Below are 27,406 nucleotides of genomic sequence, written 5' to 3' on the forward strand. Positions count from 1 at the left end.
AATATTGACAAGCTGATTATAAAATGTATATGGAAATGCAAACGGTCAGTAAACATCAAGGTAATATTGAAGAATAACAACAAAGCTGGAGGGCTTACTCTCTGAGTTCAAGATTTCACAAAGACCTACACATAGGAACGCCTGGATGGCTCAGTCATTGACCATGGATGGCTCAGTCATTGAGCATCTGCCTTTGGCTCAGGTCATGATCCCAGAGTCCTCATAAATCATTAAGAAAAATACATAAAACTCAACAGAAAATGGGCTGAAAACATGAATAGGCTTTCTTCACATTTATTTTATTTATTTTTAAAAAGATTTTATTTATTTATTTGTCATAGAGAGAGAAGCGAGAGCCAGCACAGGCAGACAGAGTGGCAGGCAGAGGCAGAGGGAGAAACAGGCTCCCTGCCAAGCGAGGAGCCCGATGTGGGACTTGATCCCAGGACGCTGGGATCATGACCTGAGCTGAAGGCAGCAGCTTAAGTGCTGGGATCATGACCTGAGCCAAAGGCAGCCCCTTAAGCAACTGAGCCACCCAGGTGTCCCTTTCTTCACATTTAAATGGTCAATCAACTTTCAAACAGAGGCTCAATTTTTAACTTTTAAGGGAAATTTAAATTAAAAAACACAATATGACAGTGTGCATATACTTATTTTTCTCCTTTTTATATTAGAAATAAAATTTTGTTTCTCCCTCTCCTCCCCACTAATGTTCTCTCTTGTTGTTTGTCTCTCTTTCAAATAAAATATTTTTTAAAAAAGTTAAGATTGTAAATTTTGTTTTTTAACCATAATTAAAAACAAAACAAAACAAAACAACCATAACGTGATTCCACTATATACCATCAGAATGCTAAATGAAAAAGCCAAAAATCAAGTGTTGGTTAGTGAGGAAAAGGAACAATGGAACTCTCACTCCCTACTTTCGGGAGTATAAATTTGTACACCAGTTTGGAAATTCCAATTCCTTGCCTAGATACATACCCAATAGGATACATGTATTCATTGTACATACTTACCAACAAACATACACAAATTTTTTGTAGTTATCAAAAATCTGAAGGCAACCCAAATGCGCATCTATAGCAAAATGGTTAAATGTGGTACATTTATATAAGGAAACATGACACATCAATGAAAATTTAAAAATTATAATGATATGCAATGTGACACTCAAAAAACATTATGTTGAGTGAAACAAGTCAGACAGTAAAGAATACGTATTGTATGATTCTATATACGAGGTTTAAAAGGAGGCAAAACTAATGTTACCCTTGGGAGGGGAGTGACAAAGAGGACAGGAATGGGCTTCTGGTAATATTCTTTTTCTTTCCTTCTTTTTCTTAAAAAACAAACAAACAAAGAAACAAAAAACCCCTCAGTGACTATCCAGGTGTGTTCACTTTGTGAAAATCCACTGAGCCAAATTCAGGGTCTCCTGAATACTGTATTAGAAAGAGATGATTATATTCATAGAAAGAGGGATAAGGGTGAATAAAGTCCTATTTGGCTGGATATAGACAGTCCTAACCCTTATTTTTTAATATAAAGAAAACAGGTAATTCTAATAATGATTTAAATTCTTGCCACGTAACAGCCTTAGCCTCTATCTTCACTTGCGACCCTATAGCCACATACAGACAATTGTTCCCATATGCCGCAACTCTGAACAAGGTTAGAGCTCCCTCTAGCACTTTTAACTTAGGAAACACCACAGGCTCTTCCAGAGCTGACACAGTTTGGCGCTGCCCACGGTTAAATGCAATATGGCGATTTTTATTTTTAATTTGCTTTAATTGTTGCTATGATATGAATAATTAATAGGCTGCCTAAGCCAGTTTTGTAAAGTTCACAATACAGAAAGCCAGGAGAGAAATATCTACTTAGAAAGGAGGCTTAAAAATGGTTATAACTGCTATAATATTAGGGAATTCAGAATATTTATTCATGATTTGTGGCAACACTATGTCTTACCAACAAAGAAACATGCTACCAAGCACTTCCTACTAAAAAAGTCTTCTGGTCTTCATTTATTTTTCTCTCCATGGCTGCATAACCATTGTATCTATAGTACTGTATAAAAGCAAAGTAGGTCAGTGTTAGGAGAAACTTGCTCTTCAATGGAGAAGAGAAAGGTTTGGCTGTAAACACTTAACCTAGTTCCATCTATTCTAAAACAAGTATTTATTAGCATTAAATAACCCCCTGGATAATAGAGACCTATTCAAACTGAAGCCTGTACTCTTTTCCCATGCTTGTAAACTCCCTTCTTCACTGACCCCTTAACCACTGGAAATTATGATACCAGTGTTTCCACTCAGCAATGTCTATTTCACTTTTAAATATCACCAGAAAGTATAATTTCAATACGATGTTGTAATCCTATGCAATCCAGACAGAAGGTGAGCAGGCTCTAAAAGTTCAATGATTATGATACACACAACTATCTGGGAATGCAGCCAGAAATGAAAGGGACTTCATTTGTCATTACTGGATTTCAAATCTTCCCCACCCTGAAAGAAACACTGCTTTCCAACACTCTTTTTAAAATACAAATATAAAACCAGGCTTGCACAGTAAGTTCCTTGAATCAAGGAGGGAGGATGAAAGAATGAAAAAGAAGAGAATGTAAAGAGTCACCTTAAAAATAAATTCACTTTAGTGAAGATTTATGTGTTATTCATTATTCTGCATTCTAAAACTAAGAAACAATTTTTTTAGTGATAATATGAAACAAATATCAACTTTTTTTTTCTTTTCAAGCTTATGAAATCCTCAAAAAATGTGTCCATAATTAAAGGAGACTTTACCAATGTCCAAGGAAAATTTTTACCATTTTGTTTTTCAACATTCTAAACAGAATTAATACAAGTCAGTAGGATGTTTTCTCTTGTACTCTGGTTACACACGAGCACCTTTCTGTCAATGACAGGACGCAATGGACATCAGATCAGTCCTGGACCCTTCCTGCACGTACCATAAAGCCAAGATACCACATCACCAATTAGTTTGGTTTTGCATCATGTCTGCTGGTCACATGAACAGCCACATTCATTCCAAGGGCGGCTCAAACTAGGGGTGAAATATTGTCTGAAAACTGTTCTTCATTAACCTACGGAGAGCCTCTGTCATGACTTGTGTTTTTCCTAAGACACGATTCACTATTGCTTCTCTTTCAATTCACCTAGTATCTGTTGGGAGCCGTGTATCATGAACTGGGACAAGAATGACAGATCTAAATTAACATGACAGAAAAACTATTTGATGCTGCCTCTTGCTTTCTGCATTTCACTCTTTTTTGTGGATCCAAAGGCTTCAGAACCCTGGCATTAATTAAGCAACAGTTTTATTACACACAATCAAAGCCTGCAAAGAAAACCTAACAGACAGCAAGAGGAGATTACAAGGTTCAATTAACAGTTTTACTTTTTTGTGGTTGCTAATTGAGGTATTTTTAATTTTTATCATCTCACATGGAATGCTGAAAAGGAAAAACACTCTCAGTGCAAGAGAAGTTTACAAACCTAAAATGTATTACCATATCACAATTTTATACAATCAATTTGCATACTTCTGGTGTTTTCCAAATCCTGGCTGCTTGTTGATAAATTGTTAACATTTAATAGGCACCACAGAAAACTTTTTTAAATTAACCTCCCCCCTGCCCAAACAAAACCACCCTAATTTCTATGTACTAAAATTCACAAACCATAGTGGTTGAAAGTACATGGTTTTGGGGGCAGTCTGGGTTCAAATTCCAGGTCTGCACTGTAACTTGGGCAAGTTGCTCCATCTCTCTGAGTTCTAATTTATTTGTATGCAAAATGGGGTCGTATGCTTCAGGAGACTGTTGCAAGGATTTAAGTGAGAGTATAATTCCCTTAACCAGGTGTCTGACACACTGTAAACTTTCAATAAGTAATGGTACAAAGGCTATCAAATTCGGTAACACAATCTTAATACTTAAGAAAAGTGTTTTTAAATTTTTTTGTTTGTTTAGAAGTCAATTAGACTCAACAAACAATTTGAGAACTGACCTGCAAGTGCACATCAGTTCCATTCAAACTCTACGATGAAGGCAATTTACTTTTGGGTACCATTTATTTGCCTTTTATGAAGAACCTGTTTTTTACATTTTCAACTGAAGGGAAACAGGGAGTAAGTAACAATGTAAGTCTCAAACTTCTGAAGTGTCAAGAGCACTAGATAGCAGTATTAATTGGCAACCCACAGCAACCTAAAGAGTATACCAAAAAAATTAGCTATAAAAAGCTCTCACTTAGGATTTACCCTTTACTGCATATTCTCATGTTATAATGTGGAGATAATGGCTCCTCTAAGTATCCCAGTCTAGATGTAATCATTTACATTACTCAGTACCCAAATCTTTCAAAAACATCCAATATTCACAAAACTGTTATCACTGCAAATGGATATACTGGAATGTGGATGCATGTGGTGCCTGAACCTGCTCCTTAAGTGTTCAGAATGAAATATAAACAGTAGCTATATTTCTTGGACTTAATTTCAGAACCTACCTCCTCTTCCTTAAATATCACCCAGAGAAAAAGTTAATAAAAACTCCTCCAACCTATCATTTTAAAGTCTAAAATGACATTATACTAATCCTACAAAAATCACATAAAGGAAGATAAAGGAAACACCTTTTTTTTTTTTAAGTTCCCTAATAAAACTGTCAGGTTCTAAGCACTCCAATCACAGGAGTAACAGAAAATACACAATATGAAAAAGAACCTCACACATAGATGTAAATAAAGCCACCCTTTAGGTTGCCCATTAATCCACAAGTGGCATATTCATCTTATTTACAGTATTATACCCCCTGCCATGATATTCCATTACAGAGTCACGCTACACACTCCATAGTTAACACTGTAGGAACCATCTCTTTTTAAACACGGTTTTCTCTGTGTATTCCCCTTTTGGCCTGCTCTCAGGTTTGAAAAAAACAAAACAAAACCACTTTACAATTAAATTCCTTATGCTATTAGATATTCCAAGAAAAGGTATATAAAGTTAAAGAAATGATGTCTGACATGTAAAACATAATTACATTTAGTTTACTCTTCTAGAAATATTTCACTCAACATTCCTGTTTGTCATGGTCTTAGTACTCCATGTGAGCAAGTACTCCTTACATATTTTTACAAGTCTGAGCATGAAATATATGTCAACCATAACTATCAAAAACTTCTATTCTTTCTATTAGAGAATATGCATGGAGATTCTATGTGTGCGTATATGCTAATAGTCATGTTTGTTCGCTTTTTGTTTTCATTTGCTTTCGATGAACCTGTTTCTTTATAATGACTCACTCCTCTCTCAAGCTTTTTCTCTCCTTTCTGAAACAGTAAGGTCCAGCTATTAATTCTGATATCCTTACCAAGTCTTTGCAATCACTGATCTATCTAGAAGCATGTAAACAAATATAAAAATGTTTACTGGAGTGTAATCACAGCCTCAACCTGGAAGCCTTAAGGGACATTTTTTTTTTAAATTGACAAAATTAATAACCAAGCTTAATCAGGAAAAATAAATTTTTGATATAAAAGAATTGCCAATATATACTTAAAATGTAAATCCTGACATAGTAGGATGAGATCTGTATTCTAAAACAATTAGGAAGGTGTGAGTCACCACCTTGAGATGGCTGTATTGGACTCATACTGTCCCACTCATTTTATATGTAGAACAATGGAGCACAGAGCCATGAGGTCATCTTAGACACTTTAAAGACCTGTGTTTGCAAGGTAGGTGATTATCACTGAGTAAGCATTTAAAGTTACACAGTAGAATTACTGACTAGGTAGCCTAGAATAGAGACCGTTTTCTGAGTACAGTATTTGGCTCAGTTTAGTCGGAACAACATTATCTTACAAGCAATAAGGGAGACAGGGGAGATGAAGAAATAACATTTTCCAGATGTGAAAAGTGTTACAGAAATCAAATGGAGAAAAGCTAGAGGTGCTTTGTAGTATGAAGCCAAATATAATGGCAGGAGAAATATAGGGCCCCCAAATACTATTTGAAAGGCAACCTGGTATAGTAAAGAAGGACTCTGAAGTCAGAGAGACTGGAGTTCAAGACTTGACATTGCAACTTAGAGATGTGAAAACTTGGAAAAGGCTTAACTTCTTTACGTTGCAGATTCCTTATCTATAAAATAGGGGATATGCATCCATCTTATCAGGTTCACATAAGGTTTGAAACAGACAACACAGTTAGCACTATAGTGCCTCAACATCAGGCTTAATAAATACTAACATATTCTTGGGGCACCTGGATGGCTTGGTCCGTTAAGCATCAGCCTTCAGCTCAGGTCATGACCTCAGGGTCCTGGGATGGAGCCCTGTGTCAGGCTCCCTGCTGAGAGGAAGCATGCTTCCCCCTCTCCCTCTGCTTGTGCTCTCTGTCAAACAGATAAAGAAAATCTTAAAAAAAAAAGAAAGAGAAAGAGATAACAGAGCTAGCACTACAGTGCCTAAACATAAGGCTTAATAAACATTAACATAACATATTCTCTTTCTTCCTCAAAGTCTTGAGGAGTACAAAGTAGAAGAAAAAAAAAAGATCTTCCACTCTGAAGATATGTGAGTAAAAAATGGCCATTTCCAATTTTTTTTTTTTTTTAAGATTTTATTTATTTGAGAGAGAGAAAGCGAGAGAGCAGGAGTGGAGAGAGAAGTGAGGGAGAACCCGACTACTTGCTGGGCAGAGACCCCAGCAGGATCTTGACCTGGGCCTGAAGCTGACACTTAACCAACTGAGCCACCTAGGCACCCCCGATCTCAGTTTAAATGTTGCCTCCTAAAAGAGGACTTTCTTAGATTTTCAATACAAAGTAGCTATGCAGTCTCTATCACATCACTCTTCTTTTTTTTCACATCACTCTGTTTTAACTGTCTTTTCTACATCTCATATTTTTTAAAAAAGATTTTTATTTATTTATCAGGGAGAGAGAAAGACAGCACAAGTAGAGGGAACGGCAGGCAGAGCAGGCTGAGGGAGAAGCAGGCTCCTGGCCGAGCAAGGACCCGAGGATACCAGGACCCTAGGATCATGACCTGAGCTGAAGGCAGCCGCTTAACTGACTGAGCAACCCAGGAGTCCCTCTATCTCCTATTTTTTTAATAAGTATTTTGGGTTTTTAAAGATTTTATTTATGGAGTGTCTGGGTGGCTCAGTGGGTTAAGCCTCTGCCTTCAGTTCAGATCATGGTCTCAGGGTCCTAGGATCCAGCCCTGCATTGGGCTCTCTGCTGAGCAGGGAGCCTGCTTCTCCCAATCCCTCTTGTGGTCTCTCTGTCAAATAAATAAATAAAACATTTTAAAAAGAATTAATTAATTAATTACCAGGCAGAGAGAGCACAAAGCAGGGTGAATGGCAGGTAGAGAGAAAAGCAGACTCCCAGCTGAGCAGGGAGCCCAAGGTAGGACCCAATCCCAGGATCCTGGGATCATGACCTGAGCCTAAAGAAGACACTTAACCTACTGAGCCACCCAGGAGTCCCTTCCAATTCTTTATATAGGAACATACCCCTAAACTAAAAATCAGGGCGATGGGGAACTAGAAAGGATTATAATATCATCAGAGATACAACTGGTTCCATATGTAAGAACTTTAAATAAAGATGTATTAGGTGAGCTCCAAAGGACTAGACTATGAAAATTTCTCTAAAGTGAACCCTATTCATGGGATTTGGGATTAGTAGAATTTAAGGTGACTTGGTAATTCTAGGTCTGTTAGGAAAAAAAAAGGAGTTTCTTGGTCATTCAGCCAGTTAAGACATTCTGTAATTACGAATATAAACAAAAAGATGCCCTCAAAAAGGAGATGTTTATGTAACACGGATCTTAAAGAGCAAATCTTCGTGGAAAAGAACTCTAACAACAAGAACAAATATTGGCAAGATCACTAGGTCAGATGGAAATCCTGAATCATAGGAAGAAAAGGAAAAACCACCAATTTTATTTTATAATTAGTTGGTATAGATAGAATAAGTCATTTGATGACTTATTTATTATTTTACTTATATTTAATAATATATTATATATTATATTTTTATAATATAATATATATTATATATAATATTTAATAATTACTTATTATTTATAATGACTCATATGATGAGTCATTTAAATTCATAGCTCATTGCCTTACAAGCTGGAGTCATGACACAAGAATAAGATTTTATATGTACGGATCCCTGAGCTCATGGGAACTGAAAGGTTCAAAAGGAGAGCTCAAGTTACACAAGCTTTGTAAGTGACCTATTTACACCATATGACTAAGAACATATCCATGGAGAGCTTATGAGCCCAGGCTTCTGAAACTATCAAACTAGGAGAGAGGAAAATGAACAGCCACAAAAATCCATAAAAGCTCTAAGTATAAAAATCTCTCTTCCAGATTAAGGAATGTAGAAAAGTATCATGCAAAATTCTACAAGTGGGCTTTAAAATATTAATATGCACAGTAGCACCATTTTCTTAGAGTGTGTGTGTAGGGTAGGGTGGGGGGTGAGTGCTAGAGACTCTTTAGTATTAAGCCACTGATCCTAAAATGCTGAATATGAGTATTTTCAGGAAAAGCTCACTGTCAATCAAAAAACAAAACAAAAACAAAAATCAGATTTCTGACAGAATTTCAAATGTATACTAAAGATTTTGGGGGGAAGGAGGGTAAAAGATAGGTACAACAGGGAAGTGAAGTGCCTTTATTCTATAGGTTTTGCATAGGGGTATAATATCAGGGACTTACTTTCTATAAATATAGCATCTTAGGGCTACAAGGCTAGAACCTCCATTAGTTATATATATAATGAAAAAATACGAAAAAGGTTCTATTAACTATGATGAGAAAAGATCACCTTACATCTAACCTCAATATTTCATACTATACTTTAGGCTCTTTACTGTTAATTCTCTACTCAGATGGGTATCTGGTAACTCGCTTTTATGTGTCAGTATTTGTTTTTTAATTTTTAAAAAAATATTATATTTATTTATGTGAGAGAGTGAGCGCGCAGGAGAGCACAAGCACAGGGAGAGGGCGAAGTAGACTCCCCTGGTGAGCAGGAAGCCTGACCTGGGGCTCAACACCAGCACCCTGGGATCATGACCTGAGCTGAAGGCAGACACTTAATAGACTGAGCCGCCCAGGTGGCCCTATGTATTAGTACCTTAAATAAATGCATAAGTCAATTAATTGTTAATATAAAAAACCACAAATTTATTTTACATGTCTTTGGAGGATAAATGGATTCATTTACATAGCATACATTATATTCTTGCTTTTTTAGTAAGCAACTAAGCTGAAGGTACAAAGATTAGAATACTGAAAATCTCATACTCTTCCCAAAGCTAAAGCCTGTCAAAGTAGGCATAGAAAACAGGCACTGATTTGGCAGAGAAAATCTGGTTCATTAATATCTTCCATAGCTTTATACCACATTTTCCAATATTACAGGGATAATTAACAAGGTTTCAATTTTAGTATAACTGAGCTTTAAATGGATGAATCAGCCTTTAGTCTCAGTCACTGCATAGATTTTCCTCCCCCTTCCTTCTATAAACACCATACTTCATTGATATTCAATTCTCAATTATATAAATTGAAATAACACAGCCCTCAACACTGAGAAGTCAATGGCAGGGGGGAAAAACAGTGATTTTCCTAATAAACGGAATCAGGGAAGGAACACAATCTAAATATGCCTTAGCTTACTGCCTAGACTTTGCTCCTCTTTTAAATAACTCAAAGTGACAAAAGTACTCCAAGTCAGAAAACTTTCATGCTACTTGCAAGAAAAACTCTAAAAACTGGACGGGTTGGGTGGCAGAAGGTCAGTAAGACAGAACCTCTTAAAATTTAATTTCTTGGGGTGCCTGGGTGGCTCAGTGGCTTAAGTCTCTGCCTTCAGCTCAGGTCATGGTCTCAGGGTCCTGGGATCGAGCCCCGCATCAGGCTCTCTGCTCAGCAGGGTTCCTGCTTCCCCCTTCCCTCTGCCTGCCTATCTGCCTACTTGTGATCTCTGTCAAATAAATAAAATCTAAACAAAAAAAAATTAATTTCTTTGCTTACTTGATTAAAAAATAATAAAAAAATAAAACCCTATGTGCAATGCCAAAGAAGTATACTGGTAATCAAAATCCTAAATGACCCCTGACAGAATTATAGCCTATAGATCACTAATACATCAACAATATTTGTGACATTACTTTGGAAAGTAGGCAGTGGTCTGTAAACCAGCTCTAGAATGGAATAATGCCTGTATGCAGCAAGAAAAGTATGATGTAAAACCCACAGATTTTTTCCTTTCTTTCCCCTTTCAGGAATTGTGCCTGGCATTGTGCAGCTGTGGTGCTGCCTTCATCATTCTCTGCATTTCCAATCTTGCTAATTAAAAGGTTGATCACAGAACAATGCTCTTCTCATTAATTTCAGTGTTCCGATTGGGCAGGATCCCCGTTTACCCCACCTGATCTTTTCACACTGCTGAAGCTAATGTGACAGGAGCCCGAAGATGGATTACCTGCTGCCATATTGCCCATCGCCTCCAATCAGGAGCTATCTGTGTAAACTGATTGTTCTAATTTGCTCTCATTATTTTTACAATATCAGGAGAAAATAACGCACACAGCTCACTGTCAAAGCCATGAAAATCAGCCATTAGTTAAACCCAGACACTGAGTGGCTTTATTAGAGGCACTGCAGTTTATTGATGTAGCTCCAGTCAAACAAGGCAGCATTGCTTCAGTAGAAGGAAATGTTTATACTCAAAGTAAATATTTGTTGTGATAATACCCACAGCAACATGATGGTTTGAATAATCCTGTTCTTATTTCAGAAGCTTTGTTTTGACACAAATTAACAACAATGAAGAGTTGAATTGGCATAAGAAAGTAGAAAATGTTTAATACACACTCAGTAGCATGAAAATCTGTCCATTAACACAAATTTCTGAGTACTCCTCACCTTCTCTACCTTGTATAAATAAACTCTATTCTGTGACTACAAATGCTAATCAATCAATAAATAATGGAGATTCTTCTATTTTGCTCCACACAACATTTTTCCAAAACAAATTTTATGGCATAAGAATCAAAATTGTTTTTATAATGGTCATATAGGTACAGTTTTAAATAAGAAAAACTGTATTCTTATACAATATTAACATTCAACAAGAGTACTAATCCTTGTATCATAGACATTCACAATGTATTGTGGAATAGAAAATAAGCAATGGTAGTGAAACCAGCTAAGGAAATAAGCTAGGTTTTAAACCCTTCGGTAAGAGACGTTTCTTAAAGTGGAAGGCAGAACTCTACAGAAAGGTTTGCTATTCAGTGAGATGTTATCTTTAAAAGATTTATTCTGAGCACAAAGAAAATGTATTTTCCTGTTGTAAAGAAAATGCTAAACTCTAGAAGAAAACAAATTTAAACTTGGCATTTCTAGTCTTGTCTGGCTATAAGCATTTTGTAAAAATGTTAGCTAAATGCTGCCTGAACAGCGTTTTGGGGAGCTGGAAAAGGGGCGTATAAATAATAGAAACTGATGCTTTTTAAATAAAGAAATTTAGTCCACATACTCTTCCCCCACTTCCCCCCCTTTAGTATTGAAGGAAACATGGCTTCCTCCTGTTTTCTTTCTACGCTAAGATTCCTAGGTAATGTGAAGGCAAGAGTATGCCCTTCTTGCTGCTCCCCCTTTAATGGCCACTTTTCGTTTTCTAAGAAACGTGTGCCATGCTTTTCTCCTTAAAATTCCTGCACTAAAAGACTGCACCATACTGCACTCCGCAAAACGTGCTGATGGCGCCAATTACAAGCCCCCAGCCGAACGCTCCAGCCCCCACCATTCGGGCAGATTTATGCGGACTCTTGCCGACGTTATTACAAGTCAGAGTTTATTGGGAAATTGTTACATTATGCGGAGTGTCTAACAAATTGCTTATGCTGCTATAATTGGATTACAACAGCCGCTTGCTCCCACCGGTAAGATTAGGCAAGTAGGACTCCTGCCGATCTCTGAGCGTTAGCAGTAATTTTATTTGCCTTGCCTCTCTCTTTCCTAACAACATGCCTCTCTCCCTGCCAGCTGTCTGCTGAAAAGGCACAGGCTTGTTCCTTGGCCCTAACAATGCAATTACAGCCCCGCAGATCGCACTGTTTGTGCATTAAGTACAGAGCCAAAACGAGGCGAATTGATCGTTTGACTTTTGGAGAAGCCATGTGATCTCTCGATGCGGGCGATCCGACATGCATCAGCAGGCAATACTGCAGTCAATTCTTGATGAAGAACTTTCTTCCTTCATCCCTCTCTCTCCCAATCTTTCGTTTTTCAACTGAGGAAAACACTGACTGGGCTCAACTCCTGCTAATCTGGACCAATCCACAAAGACAAACTTAATCTTATTAGCTCCCTGGCTAGATAGAAATGGGAACAGGTTCTAGCATCTTGAAGTGCCTCAGTCAGATCAGTGGTTCCCAACAGTTGAACCACTGCTGCTATCTTTAAAAAAGGTTCATAAAGAGTTCACTGAGGGAAAAAAGTTTATAAAAACATTGTAGTTCAAAAGAACTACAGAGATCTCCAGGTTCTGGCAAATAAAACTGCCTTGGAAAGGCTTTGTTTGAAGCTCTGTCTATATTCCAAGGGCCCATCAAGAATCAGCACGGAAACCCGTGTCCACCTTTCTCTGCAGATCTGCTCTGCTGGAAGACACTGGCAGCCGACATGCAGCATCAACACAGCTGACTTCAGGCTTAACACAGCCAGTCTGATCCTCGCTCATGGCAAAGTTTTACCCATATTTTGTTGACAGCTTTCTGCTTCTTGTTTCTTTCTCCTACATGTTTAGCAAAGAGTGCAGGAAGTAAGGAGACTGTGCAAGCATTTCTCTCACTGAAGGACATAATTCATGAAGATTCTCACTTTTTTTCTTTTGAAATTAACTCTCTTGAAATGGCTGAAAATGATTTTCAATTTTACCAAATTAATACAGACCAGGATTCCCATTCACACTTTCCTCTCCAGTGGTGTACGCTACTTAGGGTTCCTGAAGATGATCAATACAACAAATGTGCAGTCAATCTGCTGATCCATTTTGGTATCCCACATCTGTATTCCTAAATATAATTCACATCCAGGAGGTTATGTGTTCCTGAATCCTTAACCTGACAAACACACAAACGCTTCTTTATAACAATGGTCCTTGATTATTACCTCAAAGTGAGCTGGGAAGTCACTTGACTAGTGTTTCTCAGACCCTCTCCATAATTCCCATTAACACTCATTAAAATCATATGAACATTTGAAAATGAAAGAAAAAAAAATAGTACTTCTGAACCTTATTCCTGCCTTTTGGAAATAGCAATATGCTAATATGTAACATGTTACATTCCAGAGTTTTTCTAACCTCATTGGCCTTGATGACATGGTTAAATCTTAACATATTCTCCACAAAGCTAATGTTTAGACCTGAAAGAGAGGCCTGTGCAAAAAATGGCCCATCTGACATGCTACTTGTGGAACAGTATATTAAAGAAGCCTGTTAACATGTAGTTTAAAACTCAAAAGAAACTCTGAACAGCTGAAATGCCTTATAAATAGCACAGACCCAGAGGAAGTGCAAACGTCTGCATTGTGAATTGTAGATCTTAATTACCGACAATGGCTGGTACAGCAAGTAGCACGGAAAAAAAGTGAAACAGTTGCACTGTTCATGGTTGGCAATAATTCTTCAGGAAAATATTTACTATCAATCAGTTATGAGAAAAGGGACTCTGTGCTCGTAAAACAGCACGTTGCTTCTCATACCAGGACCATTTTGCTTCAGCATAATCTGAATTTAAACAGCTTGTTTCCTGCGGATATAATTTTGGAAATAAATAAAACAAGTCTTCTATCAAAATCTGGAGTGAGTGGAAAGGAACATCACATTTTTCTGTCTCAGTCAGTTGCAAACAGATTATTAGTCTCAAGTAAAAAACAGTAACAACAAACAACCACAATACAGAACAACTACAAAGGACTATTGAAGAGGTTTATTTTCCCAACATAAAGAGGCAGAACTTCTCCTACCTGGCCAGGAATCTAGGTAGATGCGTTTAAACAACTTAATTTTAATTCTGCGCATGCATGTGTAAAAACTAAATTAGGAAAAACCCGAAACCAAAATTTTTGGTAGTATTTAAATAAAGTAAGCAAAAAAGAAAATATAAATTGGTTTTCTTTACCAATTAAAAAACATCATCAAGGTTGACAATTAGGTACAATGTGATTATTGATTTTAAAGACTAAGTTGGTAGTCAATAATGACTATCCATTTAAAGCTACAATAAATACAGAGCTCATCATGCTCCAAACAAGTCTCATGAACTACAGGGCTATAATTAGTAAGAAGGAAGGCTTTGGATGAAAAGAAAAGATGTTTCTTTCTTTCTTTTTTTTTTTTTTTAAAGATTTTTATTTATTTATTTGACAGAGAGAAATCACAAGTAGGCAGAGAGGCAGGCAGGCAGAGAGGAAGGGAAGCAGGCCCCCTCCCGAGCAGAGAGCCCGACACGGGACTCGATCCCAGGACCCTGAGACCATGACCTGAGCCGAAGGCAGCGGCTCAGCCCACTGAGCCACCCAGGCGCCCAAAGAAAAGATGTTTCAATGCCTCCAAATATTACTTAGACTAAGTAAACACTGATAAAATGACCCAGCCTTCATTTTTAGTTTTAAATCTTTTCTTAGGTCTTATTCTTCAAGTTAGAGATTCAGAAGATTATCATTAACCTAGAGTGATTGTCTTACCACTTTGTATTGTTATCGTCTAAATAGTACAGAAGGGTCCCTCTTCATAGACCAATTATAAAACATTCATGGTAAGGTATTTCTGGCCAAGAAGAGACATATACTACATACTATAAGGTCTGAACAAAACAACTTTGCTGTTTTTCAGGTAATGACTGGTATAATGTCTTCTCTAAAACTCATAATAAACAATATTCAATAATAATAATGACTATCTCCACCAAACCAAAGTTACTCTGAATTAGCTCCTTTGAACTAGAGGACAAAAATTTGATTATCACTATATTATAGTTGCTCTCACATGGAGATGGTCAGACATTCAAGGCCACTTTGGAGTACAATCTGAATCAACAATAGACACTTGTACCAAACGAAAAGCTACTGCAGCCACATCAAGTGTAGCAGATGAAACACTTCAGTAAAGGGCTAAAGGTGAAGAGCAGGAAACAGGGACAAGCTTGCAGACCTACAAAAATAATGACAAGTCACTACCTTTCAAAGGTCAAGCAATACATGAGGCCAGTAGAAACAGCACAGAATCGTGAGATACATATAACACATGTAAATAGAAAAGGGAAAACGTGTTCTCTATTCTCATGTTATTGATACCTCACTGGAGGCTGTTAAAAGAAAATTTTTTTAGCTACATGCTTTTATTTGCCATTGAACAACTGGTCATATGGCTCAAATCAGAGGCAATGAACCAGAAGCCAGGATGTGGGCCAATAAAAGGAATCAGAAAGTTAGGTGGGTTCCAATAGGAAATGAAAGAAATCATTATTAAATTAGGGTATTGAATGAAATGATGAAAGGATGTGGTGTCAGAATAATGTTACAATAAGCAAGAATGGGATGAGAAGGTCACCATCTGGGAGCAAAGGAAACAGACAGATGAGCAGCAATGAGCAAACTTATTTCCTCACCCAAGAGCATAGAAGAAATTATGCCATTGTGCCAGATGCCAGAAGATTTCTAACCATGCACCACTGAAGTAGAGGGTGGGAAAAAAACAAAACAAAACACATCGTACACACACACCAACATGACTCTATAGCTTAGAGATCCTGGCTTACAAAGTATGGAGAAAACAAAAGGAACAGATGCTCACTTGGCTAGCTCTCAATGAAACTCATTAAAATTGTCACCCTGTCCTTGGATCGGTGCTCATGCTCAGATTTTACCTTGTTTAGCCAGAAGTCACCCACTTGTGATGAAACTGAGCAACGTGGCCAAAAAGGAGAATTATTTTTAAAGGCCCAAATAATTGATACCCCATTTTAATGTACAAATGCTGGATACAAAACAGGGCCAATTAGCACTTGCTGGTTGTGACTACATGACTGAAAAACATAAATATATGTAATTTACTGTTTTCACATTTTATAGCAAATTACTAAGAAACTCTAAGAGACACTTAACTGACTCTATCTTTTTAAATTATAATTTTAAATAAACTGACATTTCTTACATGGATCATTTCTAACGATTATAGTTTGTATGATATACTTTCAGTTGCTTAAGTAGGTCCAGTGACTATGGCATATCTTAAGAAATAACCTAAAAATAATAAAAAATGTGGAGGTGTCCTTCAATTTCTGTAGCAAAGGATGGAGACTACCTGATTATCAGCTCTGACTCTAATAATAACAGTAAGTAACTGAGAGCCTTAGTGTATGATAAAATAGACTAAACTCGTTAAAGTTGGGAATGTTCTAACAGTGACAAAACCCTGAAAAGTTATTAAGGAAGTAATTTTGCATATATGCAAGGTAAAAGTCTAGAAACAGCCCATACTGGAATTTTACTTACTCCTGGAATAATCAAAATTGCTGTTACCTAAATTTAAGTCAAAGTTCCTATGAAATTAGAGATACTTGGAAGATTAGAGCCATACTTAATATAATTATTAGACCATAAGGTCTCTAACATGTGATTACTTTTGTATCTATATATATGCACGTTTTATACATGAGAAAATGTAGCTCATATGCATGATAAAACATTACCTGTCCACTCAGATCAAAATCAACAAAAGCAGTATTTCTATTATTGACCACCCAAAAATAGTAATAGCGATATAATAATTGAATTTTTCTATAGCATACTTCACAATCCTTACAATGGTCATTCTATACTTAATTACATTTAGAACCCATGAACAACCTTGTAAAAATAACTGTATATTTTCTTTCACAAATCTTATTTGTAATAATACATAACCAGTGTCAAGTAACAAATGTGAGTTAGACAGAAGTGTGACCAGAATGCATAACCAAAAAATTCCTTTACAGCTGAAGAGATGGGAGACTCAACTTGCTGTCTGCTTTGGAAATGATACCCGCTGTACTCCTTTTTAAATATAAAATCTTATGATAATCTTTAACAACAATACTGAGTGAAGATGCTTATAAATAAAGCATTGTTATGATGTAGTATAATACTACTAATGGGTAATATTACTTACTTTGGCCACACAATTTTCAGTCTTCATAGCAGTACTTGCTAGACATACTGTTTCTTGATTTAAGCAGAGCCTGGCACAGCTGTTATATGTCTGTAAAGAGAATTTTTTAGAAACAGGTTTAAATATTAAAATGTGGTCATACACAGTTTTCAAGTTCTGTCCTATTCTCAAAATCAACACATGAAGAGACTTAAGTATAAATTCCAGATTTATGGGTACTGGAAACAAGGCAGGCAGGTAGAAGCAAAGAAAGTGAGAGCCCACAAGAGCCACTGATGAGCTCATGAACAAGTATGTAAGTAGCAGTGGTCTCTCTGTACGTATGGAAGGTGGGGGCGCTATTCAAAAATGTGCAAAGGACTTGAACAGACATTTATCCATAGAAGATATACAAATGGCCAAGAAGCACATGACAAGATGCTCAACATCACTAACCATTTCAGAAACGCAAATCAATTCCATAATGAGATTTCACTTCATACCCACTAAGATGGCTACTATTTTTTTTTAAGATTTTTATTTATTTATTTGACAGAGATCACAAGTAGGCAGAAAGGCAGGCAGAGAGAGAAGAAGGGAAGCAGGGCCCCCACTGTGCAGAGAGCCCAACGTGGGGCTCGATCCCAGGACCCTGAGATCATGACCTGAGCCGAAGGCAGAGGCTTTAAACCCACTGAGCCACCTAGGTGCCCCCAAGATGGCTGCTATTAAAAAACAGAAAACAGCAAGTGTTGGCAAGGATGTGGAGAAACTGCAACCAATGTGCACTACAGGTGGGAATGTATAAGCATACATACCCTGCTGTGGAAAACAGCATGGTGGTGGTTCCTCAAAAAATTAAAATTGGAACTACCGTATGATCCGACAATATCACTTCTGGGTATATAGCCAAAAGAAATGAAAGCAGAATCTTGAAAAGGTTATTTGTATATCCATGTTCCTAGCAGCATTACTCATAACTGCCAAAACATGGAAGCAACCCAAGTGTCCAGGGACAGATGAAGGGACACAAAAAATGTGGCATATATATCAAATGGAATAGTATTGAGCCTTAAAAAGGAAAGAAATTCTGGCTTATACTATGATATGAATGAACCTTCAGGACATTATGTTAGGTGAAATAAGCCAGTCACAAAATGATAAATACTATAAGATTCCACTTATATGAAATACTTAGAGGAGACAAAATCAGAGAGCTAGAAAGTGAAATGATGGTTGCCAGAGCTAGGAGAAGAAATAGAATATTACTGTTTAATGGGTAGAGGGTTTCAGTTTTACAAAATGAGAAGAGCTTTGGGGATGGATGGTTGTGACAGTCATACAACAGTGTGAATGTACTTAATCCACTGAACTGTATATTCAAAAATGGTTAAGATGGTAAATGTTATGTTACATGTATTTTATCACAATTTAAAAAACTGGTTACACTTCATGGTAAACAAACATTATTAATTGGCCAATACAGTAAAACAATGTTTTTAAGTTTCCTTCATGTTTGTATAAATCATGATCCTCAATGTGCACGCATCAGAATCATTAGGAGAACTTGTTAAGACACAGAATGTTGGAGTGCCTGGGTGGCTCAGTAGGTTGGGCAACTGGCTTTTTGTTTTTTATTTTTTAAAGATTTTATTTCTTTATTTAAAAGACAGAGATCACAAGTAGGCAGAGAGGCAGGCAGAGAGAGAAGAGAAAGCAGGCTCCCTGCTGAGCAGAGAGCCCAATGCGGGGCTCGATCCCAGGATCCTGGGGATCACGACCTGAGCCAAAGGCAGAGGCTTTAACCCACTGAGCCACCCAGGCACCCCTGGGCAACTGATTCTTGATTTCGGCTGGAGTCATGGGATAGAGCCCCACATCAGGCTCTGTGCTTGGCATGAAGTCTGCTTTGGATTCTCTCTCCCTCTGCTCCTCCCCCCACTTGCTCACTCTCTCTAAAAGTAAGTAAGTAAGTAAATAAATAAATAAATAAAATCTGAAGGGGAAAAAAAAAAAGAAAGGAAAAAACCCCCCAGTACACAAATTGTTAGGTCCTACCCCAGGATTCTGAGAATGCTTTTATAACCATTCCCTAGTTGAAGTTAATGCTCTTGGTTTAGGAACACTTTTTGAGAACTACAATGTTGGAGAACTGTATGTGTTGGAATTAAAGAGAAAAATCTTAAGACATAGGCAAGCTCTTATAAGCAACAATAGGAAAAAATCCATTTTTTAAAATTCTGAATTACAGAATAGTTGTAAAATGAGTTTCTGTATACCCTTCCCCCCAGCTTTCCCTTGTGTTAATGACTTACATAACCACAGAATGCTTATCAAAACTAAACAATTAACTTGGTACAAAATAAAGAATTTCTTCTGAATTTCACCAATTCCCACTAAGACCCTTTTTCTATTCAGGATCTAACCCAAGATGCCACACTGAATTTAGTTATCATGTCTCTTTAGTTTCCTCTAATATATTACAATTTCTCAGTCCTGTCTTTTAGGACTATGATACATCTGAAGAGTACTGATTAGTCTATATATTGTCTCTCAATCTGGCTTTGTCCCAAGTTCTCTCATGATCAGATGAAGGTTATACATTATTGGGAAGGATACCACAAAGGTGAGGCACTTTTCTTAACGCAGGTTGTTAAGTATTTCTAGTGATGTCAGACTTTATCGTATACCTATGGTCATGTCTGCCAAGATTCTCCACTGTAAATTTTTTATTTTTCCTTTAGGAATTACGAAATATATTGGGAGAAATATTCTGAGATGATGCAAATACTTGGATTCTACTTCAACTTCTACCTACTAATTTTAGCATCCATTGGTGGATCTTGCCTATGGTAATTTCACTGTGGTGTTCTGATGGTGATTTTTAGATTTCCTGTTTTCCTTCCACATTTATTAAATGGAATTATTTTGCTGTGAGGAAAAGCTATGATTTCTCCTATTAATTAGATCAGTAATGGATGAGCTATTCATTTTGGTAATTATCATTCTTTGGAAAGATGTAGGTAAAAACATTTAAGAAAATGGAGAAAAAGTATTATCAAATTGGTTTTCCATTCAAATTAAGAAATTTATAACCACTTAACTGTTTTATTCTTACACAATTTAAGCTGAAATTATTTCAAAACATATTTTAAAGATTTTATTTATTTATTTGTCAGAGAGCGCGAGCGAGTGAGCACACAAGCAGGGAGAGTGGCAGGCAGAGGGAGGCAGAGGAAGAAGCAGAATCCCCACTGAGCAGGGAGCCTGATGCAGGACTTGATCCCAGGACTCTGGGATCATGACCTGAGCCAAAGGCAGAAGCTTAACGGACTGAGCCACCCAGGCATCCCCAAAACATATTTTAAAGGAATAAATTGGATCATCTGACCTTTGTGTATAGCAGCTATTAGTGCACGTATCTTCTGGGCTCAGGGTTCAGTACTTTTTTGCAATTACTAATACCACAAACATTATTCAGGTATAGACAACATAAAAGCTTTTAGATGAAACTTCCTATGTTTTTAAAAGACATTTATGAAGTGATTAGTATACACTGAATAACATAAAAAATGTAAGCCAGAGAGTTCAAGTTCTAATAATGCCAGATATGCTTACATGGGATTAATCCTCATAAGGTAACAATTACAAACCAGAGGGAAAAATTTTAATAGTAACTACTTAAAGGCACTGGAGAATGACCTAAAGTAGTAAGAAACTGAGGGGAAGAATAGACTGACCTTCAAAGAGGAGCAACACACAGGGTAACATCCATGTTTATGTGCTCTTTCCCTGAGGGTACTCACCAATCTACTTGATGCAGGGTGACTAAAATTCAGTTAGAAAGCCCGTTTATTGGCTTGATATGCCAAAGGATGGAGCTCAGAGCTGCCACAGTGGCTGAAGATTGAGAAAGCACAGAGAACAGACCCACAGGGGAGGCTCAATTCTCCTCCAATCCACAGCTAATCCCCAAACTACATACATGAATGGGAAACTATAATGATTCCAATGGAAAGTAAGAGAAAACTGAAAGACTGGGGTAGAGACTGAAGCTGGTGCCCATGAGGGGAGACAGAATTTAGAATCTGATTCCTACTAAATTACAAGAACTTAATAGGCATCTCAAACTTGCACTGAAAACTTGGGATTATCCTGCATTGAGAGTGAACAGCAGGTCTTAGGAGTAAAGCCTCTACCTTAGTTTCATGGGAAAAATCAAAACATACCTGCCCTAACAAATGTAAACCAACACTCTGTGAAGTCACAGTGATCAGTCAGTAAGTTAATCAGGAGAAGATAAAAGAATCCAGTCTCTGCAATGAGTAATTTATAATGTCCACTATATAATCAAAAACTGCTAGCTCTAAGAAGCAGATAAATGGAACCCAGAGTCAAGAGAAAAAAGAACCAGTAGAAAATGGTCCCAAGATGATCTAGTATTGGAACCAGCTTATAAAGCTTTACAGAAGCTATAATATTCAACATCTTAAATGAAAGATACAATCACATGGATAAACAAATTTTCACCAGAAAAATGAAAACCCAAAATGAACCAAAATTCTACAACTACAAAGTATACTATCTGAAATTTTTTTAAAAAGATTTTATTTATTTATTTGAGAGAGAGACAGTGAGAGAGCATGAGCAAGGAGAAGGTCAGAGGGAGAAGGAGACTCCCCATGGAGCTGGGAGCCCAATGCAGGACTCGATGCCAGGACTTCAAGATCATGATCTGAGCTGAAGGCAGTCATCCAACTGAGCTACCCAGGCGTTCCCATACTATCTGAAATTTAAAAAATTTACCAGATGGGCTTAAAAGTAGACTGGAGAGGGCAGACAAAAAGGTCAATGAACTAAAGAGAGATCAACTAAAATGATCTAATCAGAAGGATAGAATAAAAGAACAAAAATGAACAGAGGCTCAATTATCTGTGGGTAAGTGTTAATGATCTAACATAGTTGTAAACTGGAAACCCACAAGAAAAGTGAGAATGGGGCACAAGAAAAGTTATAAGAATAATGAACAAATAGTTCTCAAATTTGGTGAAAACCATTGGCTTACCGATCTGAGATCAGCAAACTCTAGGGAGATTAAATACAAAGATAACAAGAACTAGGAACAAACAGTCAGAACTGCTGATAACCAGTATCAAAGACAAAACCCTGAAAGAGCCTAAGAAAAAGGGATGCTCCATACATGGGAGCCAACAATACAAATAAAGGAAGACATAAAAAGTTTCACCATAAACAATGAAGACTAGAAGACAAGAAACAACATGATTAAAGTGCTGAAAGAAAAAAAACCCACAGGTTTCTTACTATAAGAACAAATAATCATAAATATGAAAAGGGAGAGATCTAGAATAAACTCTGTGGTACTGAATTAGAACTGCAGATACAAAAAAGAATTCATGGTTTTCAAAATATATCAATATAGATGTAAAATATAAGTTAACGCTTCAAACTTGGCTTCTAAATACCATTTTACACTGAAAGGAACCATAGCTCTCTGGAGATACAAAGATTCCAGGATTGCACAGGGAAAATACAAGATAAACGTGGAGATACACAGGGAATGAAAGGTATGTCACAGGGGCACATGTCAAAGGGGCTTTTGTTAGCCCAATACAGAATAATCTGGATATTAAAATAAAAAATATGAACAGTTTATAATCTGTTGGATAAAAGAGGATACATTTTGGGACACCTGGTTGGCTCAGTTGTTAAGCAGCTGCCTTTGGCTCAGGTCATGATCCCAAGGTCCCCGGATTGAGCCCTACATCTGGCTCCCTGTTCAGCAGGAAGCCTGCTTCTCCCTCTTCAATTCCCCTTGCTTGTGTTCCCTCTCTTGCTGTTTCTCTCCCTGTGTCAAATAAATAAACAAAATCTCAAAAATTAACTAAATAAAATAAAATAAAATAGGGTACATTTCTTGAAAGACCCAAATTACAAAACTGACATGATAAGAAAAAGACAACCTGAATAGCTCTGTATCTATTAAAGAAACTGAAATTGTAAGTGAAAATTATTCCACATAAATTAAAAAACAAAATCTTCTCCAAAAAGAAAACTTCTGGCCCAGATGGTTTCACTGGTGAATTCCATTAAATATCAGTGAAGAAATAACACCAGGACCATACACAAACACTTCTAGGAAATAGAGGAGGAGAGGAAAACTTCTCATCTCATTTTATGAGGGCAGCATAACCCTGACACCAAAACCTGACAAAGACATTAGAAAGAAAACTACAGGGGTGCCTGGGTGCTCAGCTGGTTAAGTGTCCAGCTCTTGATCTCAGGTCAGGTCTTGATCTCAGGGTTGTGAGTTCAAACTCCACACTGGGCTCCATGGGAGGGGGAGGAAGGGAGGGAAAAAAGGAAAGGAGGGAGAGAAGATGGAAGGAGGGAAAGGAGGAAGTGGGGGGGGGGGAGGAAGGAAGGAAGGAAACTATAGACCTATATACCCCATGAATACAGATGCAAAAATTCTTAATAAAGTCAATTAATGTAATTATCCATATTAACAGAGCAAGTATGGAGGGAAGCATTTGACAAAATTAAACACTCACTCATAATGACAATAACAATAAAACAAAATCTCAGCAAGCTAGAAATAACAGGGAACTTTCTTAATCCCATAAAGGACATCTAAAAAAATTTCAACTAACATCATACTTAGTGACAAAAGACCAAACACAGTCCCTCTGAGACTGGGAACAAGGCAAAGATGCTCCCTTATCACATCTATTCAAAATTATATCAGAGGCCATTGTCATTGAAATAAGCAAAAAAAAAGGAAACAAAAGGCAAATAACTTGCAAAGGAAGAAATAAAATTGTCTTTATTCACAAATGACAGGAAAGAGGGTCAAGAATAAAAAACCAAATGAAAAAATTTATACTAACATTAAAAAACATTAAATAGAAATAAATCTGTGTAAGAAATGTATACTGAAAACCAAGAAATATTGCTTAGAAAAATTTAAAAAGACAAAATTAAATGGAGACATATACTATGTTTATAGACTGGAAGATTCAATATTATTGAGAGGCTAATTCTACTGAAATGAATACATGAGAGAGAGAGAAAGAGAGAGTGTGTGTGTATGTGTATGTGTCCCAGTATATATTTAAAATCCAAATCAAAACCCTGCAGACTTCTTAAAAGAAATTGCTAATGATTCTAAAATTTATACAGAAATGTATCTGTGATAACCAAAACAATATTAAAATTAAGGATATTAAAGACTCACACTACTTGATTCAGACTTACTAAAGCTGTAATGATCAAGAGCTTAGTATTCGGTGCCTTATTTACAAACAATAAAGGAGAATACACTACTGATGCACACTTCTAAAAAAAGAGGACTTGAGCTTGCCTTCTGTTGAATCTAAAGCAAGGGTTGGTCAGTGCCTCAGCTTCTGGTACCCTTTGCTCTGCATCTACCAGCAGCCTCTTCTCCAGGACTTCAGAAATAGATTATACTTGTACAGCCAAGGAATTTTTGACAAAAGCACTCATGTAATTCAATGGGGGAAAGGAAAAGTCTTCAACAATGGTATCAAAACAACTGAATAAAAAAGCATGGGGAAAATAATGAACAGCACACATAAGCCTTAATTTGAGATGGATCACAGAATTAAGGGTAAAAGCTAAAACTTACAAATCCTCTAGAAGAAAATTTAGAGTATCTGTACAATCATGAGGTAAGGATTAATAGACTGGGCTTCATTCAAATATGAGAAACTTCTCAACAAAACACACCATGAATAAATAGGCAAGCTTGTGAGAAAATATTCAGAACACATATCTCACAAAGAGCCAATATCATGAGTTCTAGAACTCAGTAAGACAGACAACACAAGTTTTTTTAAATGACAAAAATCTTAAATGGATTACTTCACAAAAGACAACATCCAAATAAGCACATCAAGAAGTATTCAACACATACTCACCAAAAAAACTTTATATTAGAACATCCATAGCAACTACATTTATAAAAATGCACATCAAGAAGTATTCAACACATACTCACCAAAAAAACTTTATATTAGAACATCCATAGCAACTACATTTATAAAAATGCAAGTAGCGGGCACCTGGGTGGCTCACTGGGTTAAGCCTCTGCCTTTGGCTCAGGTCATGATTTCAGGGTCCTGGGATTGAGGCCCGAATCGGGCTCTCTGCTCGGCGGGGAGCCTGCCTCCACCTCTCTCTCTCTCTGCCTGCCTCTCTGCCTACTTGTGATCTTTCTCTCTGCCAAATAAATAAATAAAAACTTAAAAAAAAAATGCAAGTAGCTTAGGTATCCACCAAAAGAATGGAAAAAAAACTACAGTGTATTTATTCAACAAAATATAAAATAAAAGGGAATATACTACTGATACACACAGTAGTATCTATATAATATTCCCCTGGTGTCTTATACTATAAGTCAGACCACCAAAATCTATGATTCTAACACATGAAATTTTAGAAAAAGTGAAACTAACCTATGAGAGTATGTTGATTGATGTTTGGCTCATGGGCAATGGGAAAACTGGCTGGAAGGAGACCAAGGATATTTTCTCGGGTAATGAAAATGTTCTACAGCTTGATAAGGGTGTGGTTACACAGGCAGACAGACTTATATTTTCATTGACTTATACAACTAGTATCTACGCAGTTCACTGTATGAAAAATTTACTCCAATAAAAACATAAAGGTATAGAGTTAATATTTTGGGGTAAAATGAACTAAAGTTTTGCCTAGTTAATTAATAAAAATATTATGCTATTTTCTGGGGGAAAAAATAGTCCTGGCAGGTTAGGAAACTAATTTGTTTCCCTCCAAAATTCCTTTTCTCTCAGAATTGAGTATAAGACACCAGGGGAATATTATATAGATTTAGGAAACCAGTTCTAGACCTGCCAGAGCTTTTAGAGTAAGAGTACATAAGCTTTAATTTCTAGCCATCCCATCTGTAAAATGGGTATACAATCTTGCCTACTCCCCAAGGAAGTCACACAGATTAGTAAATTACAACTTGGTACAGTCCTAAGATCACTCTGGAATAAAAAGGCTAAAAAATTCAGTATTCTTACATTCAATATTTTACTATTATAAGACTCCTTCCAGGCTAAAATTAAACTAGTGAGTATAACTGCCACTGGCAAGATAGGCCCTGTCCCCATGCAATATTTGAAAAGGTAGCTTACATTGCTGAACCAGAAGAAGAGAGTTTTGCGTTGGAGTACTTTAATACATTTTTATATTGCATATAAAGCACATAAGCATAAACCAGGAAGATGCCTTGCTGAAAACTACCTTCTTTGTGAAAGCAGGCTGTAATTCTGAACAAGTTTTCAATTTTCACAGTGCTGCTAGGGTAAAACATTTTAAAGAGTTTAATTTTTTACAATGGATTCAATGACATAGGATTATCTAACAAAGTAATGGCTAATCAATAGAAGGTTTAGTTGTCAGGTGAAACATATAACACACTAAAAGGGATTGATTGCCAGACTTCTCCTTATTTACTAGAAGGTATATATTTAAAATGACACAAACTTGTTACCAAGCTGCATTTCTTTTAACCTTGCAAAAAGCTGCTTAAGAAATCTGTTCAGCAGCCCTATAGCAAAACAAGATATAGTATAATGAAAATGGCTAGTGATTGGGGGGCAGGAAGCGGGGGAGAGGGGGAGACAGGGACCTTCAGATATATGGTCACATCAAATCAAGTCCCCAGCAAGAATATGGGATAGAAAAACCAAACTACAAGGCAACATCTAGGGAAGCTGGAACTGGGCTTTAAAAACGCCACACTGATGCTACACAACCTCGTTCAATGGATGCAATGCTATATCTGTTCTCATTCCAAGTTACTCTTAGGGCAGATTTTAAAAAGACTCATACAGAAGGGCACAATAGGCTCCCCCCCCCCCGCCATCTTTTTGTTTTTCTTAAAATGGTACATCCACATTAAGCACTGAACACAAAAAGAATTGGGTCCATATTGACTTCGACCAGCATATAAGCTGTTTCCTTTATAATTTATTCACAATATCTCAAGTCTCTATATGAAAATACACTATTTTATGGTCATTGCAACCCGGGAGTTCAATAATATTTTTTTCTACTAAGTCA

The 27,406-nt window shown here is 36.8% G+C and overlaps 1 protein-coding gene across 12 annotated transcripts in view; it reads right to left on the reverse strand.

Moving 5' to 3' along the window:
- The window catches only part of BTRC (beta-transducin repeat containing E3 ubiquitin protein ligase), a 183,297-nt gene that overhangs the window by 48,591 nt on the left and 107,300 nt on the right, over positions 1-27,406 (reverse strand). For all 12 annotated transcript variants that reach the window (XM_013054613.2, XM_004749449.3, XM_013054612.2 and 9 more), the window contains one exon: positions 17,297-17,386. In XM_013054613.2, the coding sequence (XP_012910067.1) occupies positions 17,297-17,386 (90 nt within the window). The remainder of the gene's footprint in view (positions 1-17,296; positions 17,387-27,406) is intronic.

The sequence above is a fragment of the Mustela putorius genome, unplaced genomic scaffold (assembly GCF_011764305.1).
Source record: "Mustela putorius furo isolate JIRA1106 unplaced genomic scaffold, ASM1176430v1.1 tig00003909_pilon_pilon_pilon, whole genome shotgun sequence".
Lineage (NCBI taxonomy): Eukaryota > Metazoa > Chordata > Mammalia > Carnivora > Mustelidae > Mustela > Mustela putorius.